Source organism: Arvicola amphibius, chromosome 8, assembly GCF_903992535.2.
Source record: "Arvicola amphibius chromosome 8, mArvAmp1.2, whole genome shotgun sequence".
NCBI classification, from domain to species: domain Eukaryota; kingdom Metazoa; phylum Chordata; class Mammalia; order Rodentia; family Cricetidae; genus Arvicola; species Arvicola amphibius.
In genome coordinates this window covers 53,832,177-53,849,080 of record NC_052054.1, presented here as the reverse complement: position 1 = coordinate 53,849,080, position 16,904 = coordinate 53,832,177, and the positions used below count along the sequence as shown (strand labels likewise).

Below are 16,904 nucleotides of genomic sequence, written 5' to 3'. Positions count from 1 at the left end.
GCTACATAGTAAGTTTGAAGTCAACCTGAGCTGTATACTACCCCATTCCAGAACAAACTAGCTTCCACAAATTATCTGGCAGTTGTGTTGGTGTCTCGAAGGGTACACGCTAAATTAAGTCTTGTTTTTCAGTGTCTGGATGCTTCTTGTTGAATGACTTATTGTCTCCCAAAGCTTACTTCACTCCCTCAACAGTTAATGTGTGCTTCTCATATCTATTCTGCCCCTGCTAGGCACCACAGGTACTTGGTAAACAGTGACTTATACAGATATGGAACCTTCCTTCTTGTGCTTTTCAAATGAATAACAAATGTGTAGTTACAAATTGATAAAGAAAAAAAAAACAGTGATAAGGGTTTTCTGTTCTGAGCTGGGCCAGTTTGGTGGGTAAGTCGCTTGTCCCCAAGCCCGTGGCCTGAGTGATCCCTGGGACTCACGTGGTGGAAGGAGAGAACTGACTGCCACAAGTTGTTCTCTGACCTCACGTGTGTGAGCTGGCACACGTGCATCTATGTGCACATACATGCGTGTGTGTGTGTGTGTGAGAGAGAGAGAGAGAGAGACAGAGACAGAGAGAGAGACAGACGCAGGTTGGGGTAGTTTCTATATATCCCAACTGTCTTTGGACTCTAACACGCAGCTGATGATGGCCTTGAACTCCTGATCCTTTCGCTGCCTCTGCCTCCATAGTGCAGAGATATGGCTCTTTCTATTGGAGTGTTTCATATTTATTTCCACATGTGGTAGTCAGGATCTTTTTATCCCTTCCTTCAGTCTGTGCGGTGTCTGTTTGTGTAGCATGCGCAGATGCCTGTTCCAGCGGGAGGGAGGCTGAGGTTCTGTAGAGTGTATGCATTCCTTTCTGCTGTGTTTGGGGAGGCCGAGTTTCTGTAGGGTGTATGCGTTCCTTTCTGCCGTGTTTGGAGAAAGCGTCTTTCGCTGAACCTGGAGCTCATCTGCCTAGAGAGTTTTTGGGTCTGCGGGCTCTGCCTCCCCAGTGCTGGGGTTCCAGTCTGTACCCACCCACACCATGGGTTTATGTAGCTGCCGGGGATCCTGGCTCAGGTGCTGGCTCAGGTTCTCATGTGCCCAATGGAGCCATCTCCGTAGCTCCTCCTTCAGTATTTTCTAAGAGTTTAGGTTAGGTTTTGGTGGAAGTATTTATTTTAGTTGTTTGTTTGTTTGTTTTTGTTTTTCAAGACAATGTTTCTCTGTAGCTTTTGGAGCCTGTCCTGGATCTAGTTCTTGTAGACCAGGCTGGCTTCGAACTCACAGAGATCCATTTGCCTCTGCCTCCCAAGTGCTGGGTTAAAGGTGTGAGCCACCACTGCCCAGCTGGTGTAAATAAATTGGGAATAATTGGTAATTTATAATGTTTTATGTTGCCTTCCTCTAATATGCTTCTTTTTTCATAATTTGCTTATGCCTTTGTGAAAGATTTTGATGTTTTACATATAGATCTTAAATGTTGGTTGATACTATTAGGTTTTTTTTTTTTTTTTTTTTTTTTGAGACAGGATCTCACTATATAGTCCCTGGCACCTCATTCCTTTTGATTCCAGAGCCACACTGAACTCTGTGTCCACACTCTTGCGTTTCTGAGCATTCTGGCTCCCAGGGCACCACCTCCCTTCCTTCCCCTGGCTGAATTCCTTTGTCCCTTTGATCTCAATGGAAGTATCACTTCCTCACTCCCCCTTCTGTAACTTCCTGACCTAGGCTGCTATCTTTGGCTCTGTGATCTCACAACCTCTGTCCTTCCCTTGCTGCAGACCAGTGTTTCCTTAGAGTCTTTGTCCAAGTTGTGTTTTCTGAGGGTGCTGTCAGTCTCTTGGGCGCAGTTGCAGCTGGCATCTGGCTCAGCCTGGCTTGTGTTTGCAACTCTGAGCACAGAGCTTTGACCCCTAGACACTTCATTTCTCTGGCTGTTTACTGCTTAAATACATTCTTCTGCTTGATGCTTTTTGGTAGCACGATTAATAAAAACCCAGAGACAGATATTGGGGTTCAACCTGAAGGTCAGAAAAGCAAAACAACCATCCATTGGCTCTTACCTCTACCTCTGTCCGAAATGGCAACCCTGCCTCAGAATCTCAGGAACCTCAGAATGAGACTGTGTGAGAGCTGTCTCCTCTCTAGAGCTGGGATTAAAGGTGTGCACCACTACCGCCTGGTTTCTACGGCAAGCTAGCGTGGCTACTGGGAGTAAAGGTGTGTGTCTGTACTGCCTGGTCTGTAAGGCTGACCAGTTTTACTCTTTGATCTTCAGTCAAGCTTTATTTATTAAAATAAAAATGAAATATTGCTACAGTTTTTTCTTTGATTCTTTTATATGTAATTGAGAAGTATTTCGAGTCAGGGTCTGGCTGGGTAGCTGAGCTGCTCTGCTCTCAGCTTTGCAGTGCTTCTGTCTCTGCCACCACCAAAGTGCTGACCTTACACGAGATGCCACCATGTCCGCATGAGTGCTTTGTTTTTGAGACTGTCTTGCTGTGTAGCCTATGTTGGTCTCAAGATTGTGGCTGTCCCCTGCCTCGGCTTCGAGTGTTGGGATTGTAGGTGTGTTCCACACTTGACTCCCAGCTAACTTTTCACAATTAGATGTGCCTGTAACTACATTTAGTTAAATGTAGCTACATTTGCAGTTATTGTCGGCAAGTTCATCCATTTGTTGTAGCCACTGACACTTTGAGTTGCTGTTGTGATCTAACCTAACTTGGTGGGTGTCACCTTCATAGTGGAGGACTGTGTTCTTTGTGTTTTCCTCTAGTGTCTTTACACACACACACACACACACACACACACACACACACACACACTAAATTAAATTACCCTCCAATTCTTTCAAGTCAGCTGTTTCTCTCTGATCCTTTGACTCCATATTTTAGCTGACAAAGCTGCTCTGGTGGGCTGGAAGGGGTTTGGTCAGCGGTGATGATGATCTATCGCCCTGCCCTGTTGGAGGAGACAGAGAAAGCCAGGTGCTGACTGACCAAGAAGCTTAAGGAGGGGCTGAGTGAGATTTGTGCTTGAACCTCAGTTGCCTGGCCATGACAGACAGGAGCCGTCTGTCCTCTGTAGTATTGGTGGCTTTAAAGAGGTGACACCTGCGGGGCTTCCCGCACTCAGTTCCGCATCCCGGCTGGGCTTCTGCTTTCCAGACCTTTCGATTGTTTTAGTTTTCTCGTGTGAGGAGAAACCATCCCCTCAGTTCTGCTGTTATTTGTTTTGAGAAGTCACGTAATAAGAAAACACTGTCTTGTGGTTCTAGTTGGTAATTATGAATGCTAGCTTTCTTTCACCTTTCAGAATTGCTTAACTCATTTCTTAAAAAAATATTTAAAATTTTGCTTTGTTTCGTTTTTCGAGACAGGGTTTCTCTATGGAACAGTTCTGACTGTCCTGGAACTCACTCTGTAGACCAGGCTGACCTCGAACTCTGCCTCCTGAGTGCAGGGATTAAAGGCCTGCGCCACCACCGCCCAGCTAAAAAATATTTTAAAGTTTTTTTCTGCTGTGGGGGATCAAGACCAGGACGCTGTGCAAGCACACTTTGTGCCACTGACCAGTGGCTCCAGCTGTGAGTTTTAATGTGCCTCCGAATGCGGATTCTTTGAGACTGAGTCTCTTGTAGTCCGGCCTGTTGTTCACGGTGCCTGGCGTGGGTCTACACTGTGGGAAGAAAGCCTGAGGCTGGTTGAATGAACACAGAGCATGTAGTTTTCATGCTGTATGTGCACACCTCTCGGTAACCTGTTGGTTTCTTGTTTCTTCAGGGTGTTTGGAAGAGAAACGGTCTCACTGTGTAGCCCAACTGGCCTTGAACTTTGCCTCAGACTTTGGGTAGCCTTAACTTTTGAAGCTGGGGTTACAGACACCTGTTAGTCCCAGGATCTTCTCTTCTGTGTTGTGGTGGTTCGAATAGGAATGGCTCCTCTAAGCTCATATTTGGATGCGTGGTCTTTAGGGAATAACGCTACTTGACAGAGATTGTGGGTGCGGCCTTGTAGGAGGAAGTGTGTCACTGGGGGTGGGCTTTGGGGTTTTAAACTCTCAAGCCAGGACCAGTGTTACTCTCTCTTCCTACTGCCTGTGGATCCAGATGTAGACCTCTCAGCTTCTTCTCCAGCACCATGTCTGCCTGTGTGTTGCCATGCTTCTTGCTGTGATGATAAAGAGCTAAACCTCTGAGCTGTAAGCCAAAACCAGTGAGATTTTTCCTTTATAAGAGTTGCCATGGTGCAGTTTAACGGCAGAGGTGGCACACACCTTTAATCCCAGTACTTGGGAGACAGAGGCAGGTGGATCTCTGTGAGTTTGAGGCCAGCCTGGTCTACAGAGTGATTTCTAGGGCAGGTCCCAAGCCCACAGAGAAACCCTGCCTCAAAAAACAAAACAAAACAAAACAAAACAACAAAAAAAGAGTTGCTATTGTAGAATGGAGCCGCGGGCTGTGTCCCACCACCCGGCTAGCTTTACCCAAAATAATTACACAGAAACTGTATTCATTTAAATACTGCCTGGCCCCTGGCCCGTTATCTGTAGCTTCTTATTGGTTGATTCTCATATCTTGCTTTAACCCATATTTAGTAATTTATATAGCACCACGAGGTGTGGCTTACCAGGAGAGATCTTAACCTGTGTCCATCTCAGAGAGGAGAAGCATGGCGACTGCATATGGAGACTGCCTGAAGCGTCTCCCCACTGCCTGCTACCCAGCATTCTGTTCTGTCTACTCCACCTACCTAATTTTCTGTTCTCTTAAAGGGCCAAGGCAGTATCTTTATTAATAATGAAAGTAACACATAGACACTCCTCCATCATGCTATGGCCATGGTGTCTCTTCATAGCAATAGGACACTAACTAAGACATGTGTGTTTTTGTCTTGCTTCCTTGTGGTCCATGATGCCAGTTGAGGTTGTTAGTCCAGTGAAGCCAAACTGGCATGATAGGAGATCATTCTGCCATTTTTCTCAGGTCTTTGGGCTGTACATCAAATCTAGGGCTCACAACACTTCACACTTGATCAACTTACATGCAAAGTCCACAATTTTCCCAGCTCTTAGATCATTATTGATTTCAAATTCCCCAATGTCACCATGCTTCATCATCGAAGTTAGGAATCCATTGATGACTTTGGAGCAAGGCCTACTGGGGACCCCAAGTTTGCCGATGCTCTTGAGAGCATCCTTCAGGACACTCATGCACACCTTCATGGCAGAGAGGAAAGAGGGTGGAAGGAGAGTCTTAAAGTTTCATCTCTCTCCTCTCTCCATGTCTCTTCTTTCCTTTTTTCCTTTTTTCTCTTTCTTTTTCTTCCTTCCTCCTTTCCTTTGTTGAGATGGGGGCCTCGTCATGTTGCCTGGGCTGACCCCGAACTCCTGAATTCAAGTAGTACTGCTGCCTCAGGTTTCCAAGTAACTGGGGCTGTCAGTATTCACTAGCTAAAACCTCAAGGTTGGAACAAATTTCTGACATTTCTTGAAGGGAAGACGCTTATTTTCTGTTGGATTTTCTTTGTTGTTGTTTTTATTTTAAATTTTGTTTATGTGTTTTTATGTTTATGAATTTTATGTTTATGTGTTTTATGTTTATGGTTTATCTGCATGCATGTCTGTGCACCAAGTGTATGCTTGCACCCTGAGGAGGTCAGAAGAGAGAACTGCATTCCCTATAACTGGAGTTACAGACAGCTGTGAGCTGCTCTGTGTGTGTGTGTGTGTGTGTGTGTGTGTGTGTGTGTGTGCGTGCGTGCTGGAAATTTAACCTGGGTCCTTTGGAAGAGCAGCCAGTGCTTTTAACCACTAAGTCATCTCTCCAGCCCCCTATTTGATTTTCTTGTCTAATAGTGATAATGATAATCTTATAAAAGATTATCACTAATCTGTAGTGATAATGAACCCTATAAAAACCTTCTCACTAACCCTGTCTCGAAAAACAAAAAAAAAAAAAAAAAACAAAAAACAAAAAAAAAAAAACCTTCTCACTATTCATAGGCCCGGCGAACCCTTTGTTGTTCACGCCAGCTTGTGAAAACAGTGCCAACCATGCTACATGGCATCCGTAAAGATTATGATCGTCTTGTATGTGGCAGCTTCCATGTTTCCTTTCATGTTCTTGAGTTGCCGTAGCAGTCCAGGTGTCCTGACTTCATAGGAAAATAGTGAAGGCAGAAGAGGACGAACTCCTGTCCTGGACTTTGTTTGAAGCCATCTGGGGGAGACAGCAGAAGCAGACGTCACTGAGCGTCACTGAGGGAGGAGACCGTAGGCTGTCTGCCAGGGGGAAATGACAGGGAAATGATTGAGAGCCCAGGCTGTTTCCTCAGCAGGCTAGAAAGACAAAGCTTACCCCAGAGCCAAGCTCCTCCCCTAGTGTCATGCCTCCCCTGGACCCCTGGGTACAGGTGCTGGCCGTGCCACTTCCTGCTTTGGGAACGTGGACCAGCTACTAGGCCTCTCTGTGCTTCAGTTTCCTCCGTTGTTTTCTTTTTTGAGACAAGGATTTATGTAGTCCAGGTTAGCTTTGTGCTTGCTGCATAGCCAAGGGTTCCCTTGAACTCCTGATCCTCTTGCTACCACCTCAAGTGTGAGCAACCCAGAAGTTTCCTTATGTCTGAAGTTGGGATAATGTATCTACCTCACAGGGTGGTTGTGAAGATCAAGTGAGTTGGTTTATAATCAGTAAAGGTTAGTGGTTGTGGCTGCTGCTGTTGACTGTGTGGTCTCTGGCAGTTTACTTGGCCTTCAGTGGTACCCTAGTTTTAATCACCTCTCTGTTTGTGCACACACCCCCCCAACATGTAGCTGTGATGACAGGCATGCAATGCACACTGCACCCCGCTCTGACTAAATTGTACAGCCAGTGAGCTATGGAGTATAGTCTTCCAGAAACTTGTTTTGCAGAAAGCAGTGACATAAGATACAACATTGAGGTGTTAGAGCAACACGGACTTTTTTGAGCTTCTAAAAGTCTTCCATTTTTGTTTGTAAATTAGTGTATGGAACTTCAGAATGGCATTTTCCCACTGTCCATTTGTAGTACAATAAGACAAATTAATACAAATCAAAATAATATGGTAGCGGCATCACATAATTTGTGTATACTGGTGTAGTAACAGACTTAATTTAGTGCAGCTTTGGAGAAGCCTTTTGTATTTCAGTTCATACAGCTGCTCTCCAGGGCTAAGCTGGCCCGTCGCAGCCTTGAGCATCTTGAAGAGAGAATCTGCTGACTGGCTGAGCAAATGCGTCTTCCTTAGTTCACCTTCACTTTCTCTGTTGATAAAAGGAGAATGTATACACACGAAGTAAAGATAATAATGATGGCAAGCAATAATAAAAGCAATAAAAGATGCTACGCTTTCAGAAACTGGGTGCCAAGTCTCCGGGCCTGCCTATACTCAGCCTTTAGAAGGGAAATAGTTTACGAATGTAAATGCAGGTAGGAAAGTCTAGGTGATGATGTGCTCTGGGGGCCTTGTCAGAAGCCATCTCTTGAAGGTCTGTCAGCACAGGCTGGGAGTGAGCAGGATGTGACCAGTGTATGGGACAGGAAGGGAGGAGGGCATATGTCCCACAACAATGGGGCTCAGGAGGCTTTGTTGTTAGTTTTGACGTTTTTAAAATAGATGGGCGTTGAGGGACAGAAAACTTGGCATGGTGACACTGATAATCCCAGAGTCTAGAAGGCAGAGGGAGGAGGGGGACTGTGAGCTGGAGGATGGGCTATGCTACATAGTGAGACCCTGTCTCAAAACATAAACAAAAAAAAAAGGAGAGAAGCCAAGAACAGTGGCACTGGGTTTTGATCCTACTGCATATACTGGCTTTTGGGGGAGCCTAGTCTGTTTAGATGTGCACCTTCCTGGACCTAGATGGAGTGGGTTGGACCTTGGACTTCCCGCAGGGCAGGGAACCCTGACTGCTCCTTGGACTGGAAAGGGAGGGGGAGGGGAGTTAAGGAAGGGGGAGGGAAATGGGAGGTGGGGAGGAGGTGGAAATTTTTAATAATAAAAATAATTTTAAAAAAAGAAAGGAAAAAACTAGTAGGAAGTAGAGAAGGAAAGCTGATGAGATGGTACCGTGTTTTTTTTTTTTTTTTTTTTTTTTGCAGGGAGGGCCCTGATTGATCAAAGAAATGATCAGTGACTTCCTCTTTCTTTTTCCCCAATCCGAAAGGGCTGCAAATCTTTCTAAGCTCCTCCCTACCATTTCCGTATCTCTATTTGTATCCTAGGTCCTCCAAAACCTCCATGGCTAATTCTGGTCAGCCAATCTCTAACTGTGCCCCTGATTCAAGGTTAAACTTTAATGGCAGCAGTCTCAAAGTGTCAGTGAGATCAAATACCCCACAATATTCCCCCCTTTTTGCCTAAGTAAAAAAGGAAAGGTTTTAACTTTAATGTAGTAAAACTATATACAATAAGAACAATTGTCAGGTAAGAATTACATTTACCATGTCTAGTCCATTTGTATTTGGCAACTTTGGAGAAAATCTGTCCTATCTTGGTGAGTTCAAAGTTTTGTACCAATTCATTTCCTGTCATAAATTGTATTGCCAACCTAGAAATATCTTTTTAAGCCTTAAAACATTTTCTTAGACAAACAGCTTAAGTTTCTCTGTCTTTCAACCTTATACACTTACATCTCTTTTGTGAGTTTCTTTTCTAAATTTGATAACAAGGAAAACTATAACTATCTAGTTATCAACCCCATCAGAGACCCATGAAGGATGTAATATTAGCTGAGTAAACAGGACGTGCAGAACAAACAACTTCCAAAACTATAAAAACAACAGAGACATCTGACTGCCTGGACAGTCTCCCAAGTTTGCTCTGCAATGTTGGGGCATCCATCTTTGGTCTATAATCCTAGATTGACAGACTTTTGTGTGAAGCAGGAAATTTTGTAGGACTGTCCTACCTTGTTTTGGCAAAGTTTGGGAATTACCTTATTTGTGTCCTGCTTGCCCAGTGTTGACAGCATACTGTCAGCAGTCAAGGCAAGGGCAGTTTCTTGTCCAGTGGCTAACTTTACCACAATGAAAGTAACTCCATATGGAGGTTCTTTGATGCCCACCCTCCCTTTTGAAGTATATTGGTGTTATCAGGAACAAATGTGTCCAATGTCATAAAAAGCCTTGTGTTATTAAATTCCATATTCTGTAGGTCTCTGAAATGTTTGAAGACCATCTGTCCATCTAAAATATATCTCTGTTTGACCTTGAAAACATACCTAACATGGCCACAAATTTGATTGTTAGATGACTAACTAACCTGTATTTCTTAATTATCCTAGTTTGTGATAATAACTTTCAAGGACTAGAAATTTGCATTATATTGTTGAATGAGCTGTATACGTACGATGCTTTAAACAAGAGTAAAAAGATATACATAGTATAACAAAAATAACCTTAAATTTGTATCTATATTCAAAAAACATACCAATATAAAATATTTAAGACTAGTAGTTGCCCTTTTAGTTTAAAAGTAGATAAAAAGTAAAATAATTCAATAATCTACCATTTTATCCTATCATTTCTATATCCCCCTTTTTTCTTTACAGAATAAGATTCCTGAATCTAGTCTTCTTTGTTTAGTTTCTTCCCTGACCATGACCAATAACAATAGGCAACCAAACTCTCTAAATGATGATAAACACTGACTGATCAAAAATCACTCACCCTACCTCTTGGGAATATGGGCATTGTGTTCTTAAAATTACTTCCTTTTGTCTGGGGGTGATGGCATCTATAGGAAACCCTGAGAAAACTGAGATAATCGTCAAGTTCTGGAAGAACTAGCCGTTGTCTAGTCTCAATGTGATAGGAGAGTGCAGGGTTTATTTGAAGCCCTGGCTGGAGTAGTTATGAGGCTGGGCCATCTTAGCTAACAGCTTTGATGATGTCCTGAGCAGTTTGTAGTCAGAAGCTGACTTTTGGGTGATGGTTGTCATCTTAATGGCTTTATTGCAGTCCAGATGATTTGTTGTTGCAGGTCCCCATCATCCTGGCGACCTCAAAGATCACGGCAGAAACAGTCATGGTTCGCTGCAGAAAGCTTATATATCTGTAGACAACAGCAGAAACAAACGCTTTGGAAGATTTGTGAAATTTTATCCTGTTAGAAATGTGCTATTCCATTAGGCCACTTTACTCTTTTTCTTGAGACATTTTCTCTAGGTGGTTCTTCTTCAAATGTTTCATTTGTCCAGTGGGATTCACATTCCTTAGTTGGATGCTTTTTTTTCTCCCGAGTCCTGGAAGAACTAGGTACAAAATAATTCTAGAAAATTACAGCTCTAAAGTACTTCAGCAGTGAGGTAGGCTGACTGGTGGAGATGGAAGGATACTCATTTGCTGTTAGTGTCAGCAACAAGGAGCAAGAGGCTGCCTGCAGCAGCCTGAGTTCTTTTCTAGTACAGTGGTTGTTAAAGAGAACGAAAGCTATCTGGAAACTTACAAAGACAGAAGATTCGAAAATACCTACTGAGGTGTGGTGATGCACATTTTGATCCAGTTCCAGGGAACAGCGGGTGGAGTTCTGTGAGTTCAAGGCCACCCTGCTCTGCAGAGTGAGTTCCAGACACATGTGGAGGTCAGAAGACAGCCTGTGAAAGTGGGTTCTCTCTCCTTCCATTGTGCATCTTCTAGGGATCAAATACCCATCATCAGGATCAGTAGTAGCAAGTGCTTTTGCCAGGTGAGCCATCTTGCTGGTCCAGCATAAGGTTCTATGGTTATGGTCATATGGGTACCTGCTGCCTAATAGATACCAGAATTTCTGATTGGATGAAGGAAAATAGATATTCAGTAAAACAACATTGTTTGTAGAGCATCACTCTTTACTTTTTTGGCTGCAATGATCACACCCCCCAACTCTACCCCACCCCCGCCACACACACAGTCACTTGACTATTGTCAAGAACCAGTCTTGCAAACAGGCATTTCCATGGACAGCATCCTTAGGCCTCTTGTGTTAACCATTGCATGCTGTTGGTTCTCAGTGTGATCCTAGAAGGCGGGAAGTGGCCAGGGGGCTGATGGGAAATGGGATTTACGTGGATATAGGTGTGCTTCTCTCTTCCCACTTTAATAAATTGAGAATTTTAAACTTTATTTATTATTGTATGTGTGTATGATAAACATGCATGGGCCTGTACATGCCACGGTGTATATGTGGAGGTCAGAGGGCAACCCACCTTCCACCTTTATAATGGTCCTAGGGAGCAAACTCAGGCTTGCAAGGCAAGTAAGTGCCTTTACCCACTAAGCTATCTTGCTAGGCCTAAATTGAGTGGAAGATTTTATATGTAACAAAGTTGGCACTATGAAAATCACTCATTGAACAGAATGTCAAAGCTTACAGCAGGTTCCTTTTGGTTTTGTTTCTGGCTTCTGCACTTTATGAAACAACCTCCTCTGCCCAGCCCACTGGAACAGACTGAAGTTTATGGAACGCTGTGTTCCTTGATTCTAGAACTGCAGAGAGCCAGTTAAGGGCATTGGATAGATTGCAGTTTTGTCTGTTGGCACAAACAGAATGTTGATGGGGTCACATTTGCATTGGTGGAAGGTATTCCAGGTAGTGATGATGATGAGGTGATCAGAGGCAGGGGGATAACTGCCACAACCAAGCAGGAGATAGTAAGAGCCCCAGGAAGGGTGGCATGTGAGGAAGGGGAGGAGGGAATGGATATAGCATCGAGTATAAGGAAAGAGGCTGTAGGATGGAGGGAAGAAAGCAGTGTTGCCCTGGGCTTTCCTAGTTGGTTAAGGTCCAGAAAGAGCATTTTTCTTTGATTATGAGATTCTGAAATCTTTTTTTTTTTTTTTTTTTTTTTTTTTTTTTTTTTTGAGACAGGGTTTTTCTGTGTAGCTCTGGCTGTGCTGGAACTCTCTCTGTAGACCAGGCTGGCCTCGAACTCAGAGATTACCTGCCTCTGTCTCCTGAGTGCTGGGATTAAAGGTGTGTGTTACTACCACCTGACTTCTAAAAGCTTTTGATATCAACTACAAGTTCAAGAATCAATTCAATGCTACTGAGAATCCCATCGTCTACTGGGAATGAAGAGCAGATGCCCAAGTGAAAACCAAGTTCCATTAAGTGGCTCCCCTTGCAAATGAGTGCCCTGGTTCCCCGTACCTCTGCCTAGCAAGCTATAGATTCAAGGACTTCTTTAACCTTTCCCACCTCGGGTTTGCTAATTATCTAGAATAGTTCTCATAATTCAGGCTTGTGACTCATTTATCATGAAGGTCCAACCCTGGGAAGTGTAAAGGAGAGGCAGCCACACCACCCTCTCCGTACAGAACTGTGTTCAGCGACCTCGAAGCGCTCAGGTCTCTTTGAAGCCTCTAGTCCTGCTGCCTGCCTCAGAGTTCTGTCCAAGGGGCTGGAAATTCAGTCTTCTACTTGCTCCATCCGTGTGGCCACCATCCCTGACTTGAAGCTGTCCAAACCAGAAGGGGATCACTATGAATAACATAAGACACACCACTCATGGGATTCTTTTGTAAAACAAAAGGATTAATTTATTGTTTTTATTTATGTGTAGGTATGGATGCCTGCATTAGTTTAGATGCACCGTGTGTTTGTAGGTGTCTAGCCAGAGGGTATTGAATTCCCTGGAACTGGAGTAACAGATCCTTGGGAGCTGCTTGCTGTGGGCGCTAGGAACTGACCCTCTGAGTTAATGCTCTTAACTGCCGAGCTACTTCTCTGGTCCACTTAAATTTTTTTCCCTTTTCTTCTTCCTTCCTTCCTTCCTTCCTTCCTTCCTTCCTTCCTTCCTTCCTTCCTTCCTTTCATTCTTTTTTTTTTTTGTGTGTGTGTGTGAGACAGGGTCTTACTTTATAACTCTGACTGGTCTGGAACTTGCTATGTAGACTAGGCTGATATCAAACTCACAGAGCTCTGGCTATGTCTGTCACTTGAGTCCTGAAAGCAAAGGTGTATGCTACCATGCCTGGCCCCTTTAAATTCTTATAAAAGTTATGTATATGTGTATAACTATGTGTGAGTTTGTCACCTGAGTGAGTGCAGTACCTTCAGAGGCCAGAAGAGGACATCAGGTTTTTTTCTGGAGATGGAGTTCCAGTTGTGGGGCACCCACATATGGGTGCTGGGAATGAGTCTGCCCTGGACTCCTAACCCTCAAGCCACCTCTCCAGCCCCTACTCGGAATTCTGAGGATTGGTTTTAGGAACTCTTGACAAGAACTGGGGGCAAGGACCAAATAGCCTGTGGACCCCCCCACTTCCTTGGAAGATAAAGGCGGGAGGATCTGAAGCTCAAAGCTATCCTCAGCTGTGTAGGGAATTCAGCTGCTACCTGAGACCTTGTCTAAATGAAGGCATGAATGAATGACGGATGGATGAAGTCTAAACTTTTATATGTTTTTGTTTGTAGCCTACACAGTTCAGACATCTGAAAATGGACGCCCAACAGCCGCTTCCGAAGCCCATTCCCAAGCTTTTGCTGTTTGTCGTGGACCCCTGGATCACTATGACTTCCTGATCAAAGCTCAGGAACTGCGGGATGATGGACATCAAAGAAAAGTCATTCAGTGTTTGCAGAAACTGCTGGAGGACCTGAAAGGATACAGCGTAGAGGAAGAGGGGCTCTTTTCAAAGGTGAGGGCCTACATGTTCTAAATGGATTCAGTGCTGGAAGGACAGACAGCCCTGAAGCTGCCTCAGCTTGGTGGATCCCTATTCCTGTCTTTTTGATGTTCTTTAGAGTTCTCTTACCTTCCCGGATTCAAACAGCTTCACAGTTACTCAATCGTGTGGCCCTGGCTAAATGCACCCCCACCCCATCCCCATCCTTCCCGGTCCTCAAGCCTCACCCTGGAAGGTGGCGGGAAGGGCATGTGACCTCTTCTCCTCCTATCTTCCTTTGCTTTGCTGTGCCTCTGAGAGCCAGAGGTAGGATGAGATAGGGACGGGCGGATAGGTCTCAGCAGCCTTAGTCCTTTGGCAGTAGGTCCGCTTTGTTAAGGGACACTGTGGTGGGTTGCAGACGCCTCTCCTGGAGACTTTCATGGTGTCCCGTTCTTTGTCTGCCTTCTTATGACTGGGGAAACACCTCCCAGCCCTGCCTTTTGCTGAGACCTCTTTCCCTGCTCTCAGCCATCTTTCTCCCTCTCAGGGTGCTCTCTCTGGCCCCCTTTTTGGGTTCACTGAGGTAACGGGTTCATAAGGTTTAGTTTCTACAATTCCTGGAGCATGCAATGTTTCAGTTACCCTCGATTTCTTCTTCTCTTCTTTTTCTTAAAAAATCAAGACAAGGCAAACAAAACAAAAACGCGTGTGTCTTTTGCCTGCATGTGTACCGCACGCCTGTGGAGGCCAGAAGGAGGCAGCAAGACTCCCTCAGTTGGAGTTACAGGTGGTGATAAGCAGCTGTGTGGGTGCTGGGAACCAAACCTAAGTCCTCTCCAAGAGTGGCCAGTGCTCTAAACCACTGAGCCACTTTTCTAGTCCCTAGCCTGGGCTTCTAAGGGTGAGAAAAAGGCACCAGATTGGTTTTGTCCTGTGTACCCTTCTATTTCTGAGGATTAATGTCAGGCTCACCCACAGGCTCTTCCGCACCCTGCTGTGGTAGCTGCCTGTGGAATTCCTCTTTTTCCTGGGGAGGGCATCCAAAGCCCTAACCTTCCCCTGAGGCCCCTCCCTACACTCCTTACCATGCTGACAGCTTTCTGTTTTGATCATTCTTTTTGGTTTAAGGCTGTTTTGTCTTTTTATTTCTTATTAGTTGATTAGTTAAATAATTAGTGGACAGCATCTTGCTGGGTAGGCCATGCTAGCTTCACACTCTTCCACATTTTTTTCCCTTTTGCTGGTACATGGTGACTAAACCCAGGACCTCACACAGCTGGGTAGGTACCAGGCACTCTCACCACTGAGTACGAGGCGTGCACCACTGTGCCAGGGCTCTCTATTTTTTTTTTCTTCTAAAACAACCCATGTGGATGTGAACGTCTCCTGGGGATAGATGGAATGCTTGCCTCCTGTTTTTCTCTACTCTGAGCTTTTGCTGCAATTCAGTCACAATAGGGAAACTCATACTGCATCCCACAGGGGAAGCCAGCATCATCAGAGGAAGCATCTTTAGGCACCACAGAGCTGTACTCCTGAGAAACTAGTTTAACCGTAATTGAGTGGCCACCATTCTGCTACTTCCCATTACCCAACCTTCTTCCATTATAAGGTCTTTGGGAAGAGAGGAAGGTTCTTTTGGGAACACATAGCAGTAGGACTTTATCTAAACCCTGAAGAGGGGCTGGAGAGACGGCTCAGTGGTTATGAGCACTGGCTGTTCTTCCAGCGAACGTGGGTTAGGTTACCATCACCCTGGGAACCTGTAGCTACAGTTGCAGGGATCTGACACCCTTTTCTGGCCTGTGAGGGAATCATCTCATACATGGCATGCATTCATGTAGACACACGCCTACACATAAAGCCCAAACCAAACCAGCCAAACAAAAGACTTCAACCAACAAAAACAAACTTAAAAGAGAAAACACCAATCAAAGTAATTTATTCTTTATCTATTTAAATTGAATTATCTTTTCTTTTTCTTTTCTTAGACATGATTTTCCTATGTAGTCCTGGCTGGCCTAAAACTTGCTATGCAGATTAGGCTGGCCTCAAACTTACAGATGTCTGCCTGCTTCTGCCTCCTAATTCCTGTGCTGGAATTAAAAGCATGCACCATCACACCCAGTCAGTAATTTCAGTTTTAATAAACCTCTGCAAGGACTAGGGATGCTAGATCTGTGATAGACACTTGCCCAGCATGCTGGAGACCCTGGCTTTCATCCTCAGTCCTATAAAACATATGAATGAGCAAACAAACCACAAAAGTTGGAAAAACGGTCACTTCTGAGTATTAAAAACAATCTTACTTTAAAAAATATTTTTACTTTGTTATTTTCTGTATCTGGTGTTTGCCTAAATGTATGTCTATGTACCACATGCATGGTGTGTCCTCAGAGGCCAGAAGAGGGCATCAGATCCCCTGGAACTGGAGTCACTGATGGATATGGACCACCATGTGGGTGATGGGAATCAAACCAGGGTCTTCTAGAAGAGCAGCAAGTGCTCTTAGCCTCTCATCCATCTCTCCAGCCCCAAAGTCTTGCTTTTTATATAAATAAGAAGGCCACCATTGTGTTAACTTGATTGAAAGAAATAGTGATTTCTCTGTGTCACAGTGAGAAATCGATATTGGAAAATAAGATCACGCATGAAGACAGCAAGGAAATTCATTTCCATTGTCTAGTCATCCGCGTGGTGCTTTGCCGTTCATTTAGCCCACTGTCTTTGGCGTGTTAGGTTGCTACCACAAAATACCTTTAACTGGAAGAGTATGAAAACAGGAGATTACTTCTCATTTTTGGGAAGCTAGAAAGTTCACTATGGAAGTGCTGGCAAATTTGGTGACTGGCAAAGGCCTGCCTCCTGCTTCTGGACTGCCAGATTTTTCTGTTTTCTCATGTGGTGGAAGGACGAGTTCCCTCTGTTTTCTTTATAAGGAAATATTGATCCCATTCATGATGAGCTATGGTTTCTTGGAAATTTGGTCCCAGTGTGACTACACTGAGAAGTGGTGGGGCTTGTTAAGAGGTGGAACTGCCGAGGTCCTTAGTCATTGAGGATACTTCCCTTGGGGGAATCTGGGGTTGTTCTCGCCAGAGTTGTAAGGGTGATCCTGACTGCCAAGTCTTTCTCTGCCTTAGGGTTTTTGCTTGTTTAATTTTTATTTTTTGAGATAGGATCCCTTGTATACACTTGTGGTGTATATGTGTATGTGTCAGTGTGTGTGTGTGTGTGTGTGTGTATGAGTGTGTGTGTGTCCATCTGTCCATCCGTACGTGTCTAGGCTGAAGTTGAA

At 44.4% G+C, this 16,904-nt stretch overlaps 1 protein-coding gene across 3 annotated transcripts in view; it reads left to right on the top strand.

Annotated features, from left to right (window-relative positions):
* Positions 1–16,904, top strand: part of Afg1l (AFG1 like ATPase) — a 147,211-nt gene that overhangs the window by 12,698 nt on the left and 117,609 nt on the right. For 2 of the 3 annotated variants that reach the window (XM_038339706.1, XM_038339705.1), the window contains exon 2: positions 13,413–13,636. In XM_038339706.1, the coding sequence (XP_038195634.1) occupies positions 13,413–13,636 (224 nt within the window). Of the gene's footprint in view, positions 1–13,412; positions 13,637–16,904 lie in introns of those variants that run through there. The other variant, XM_038339707.1, reaches the window with a different exon arrangement.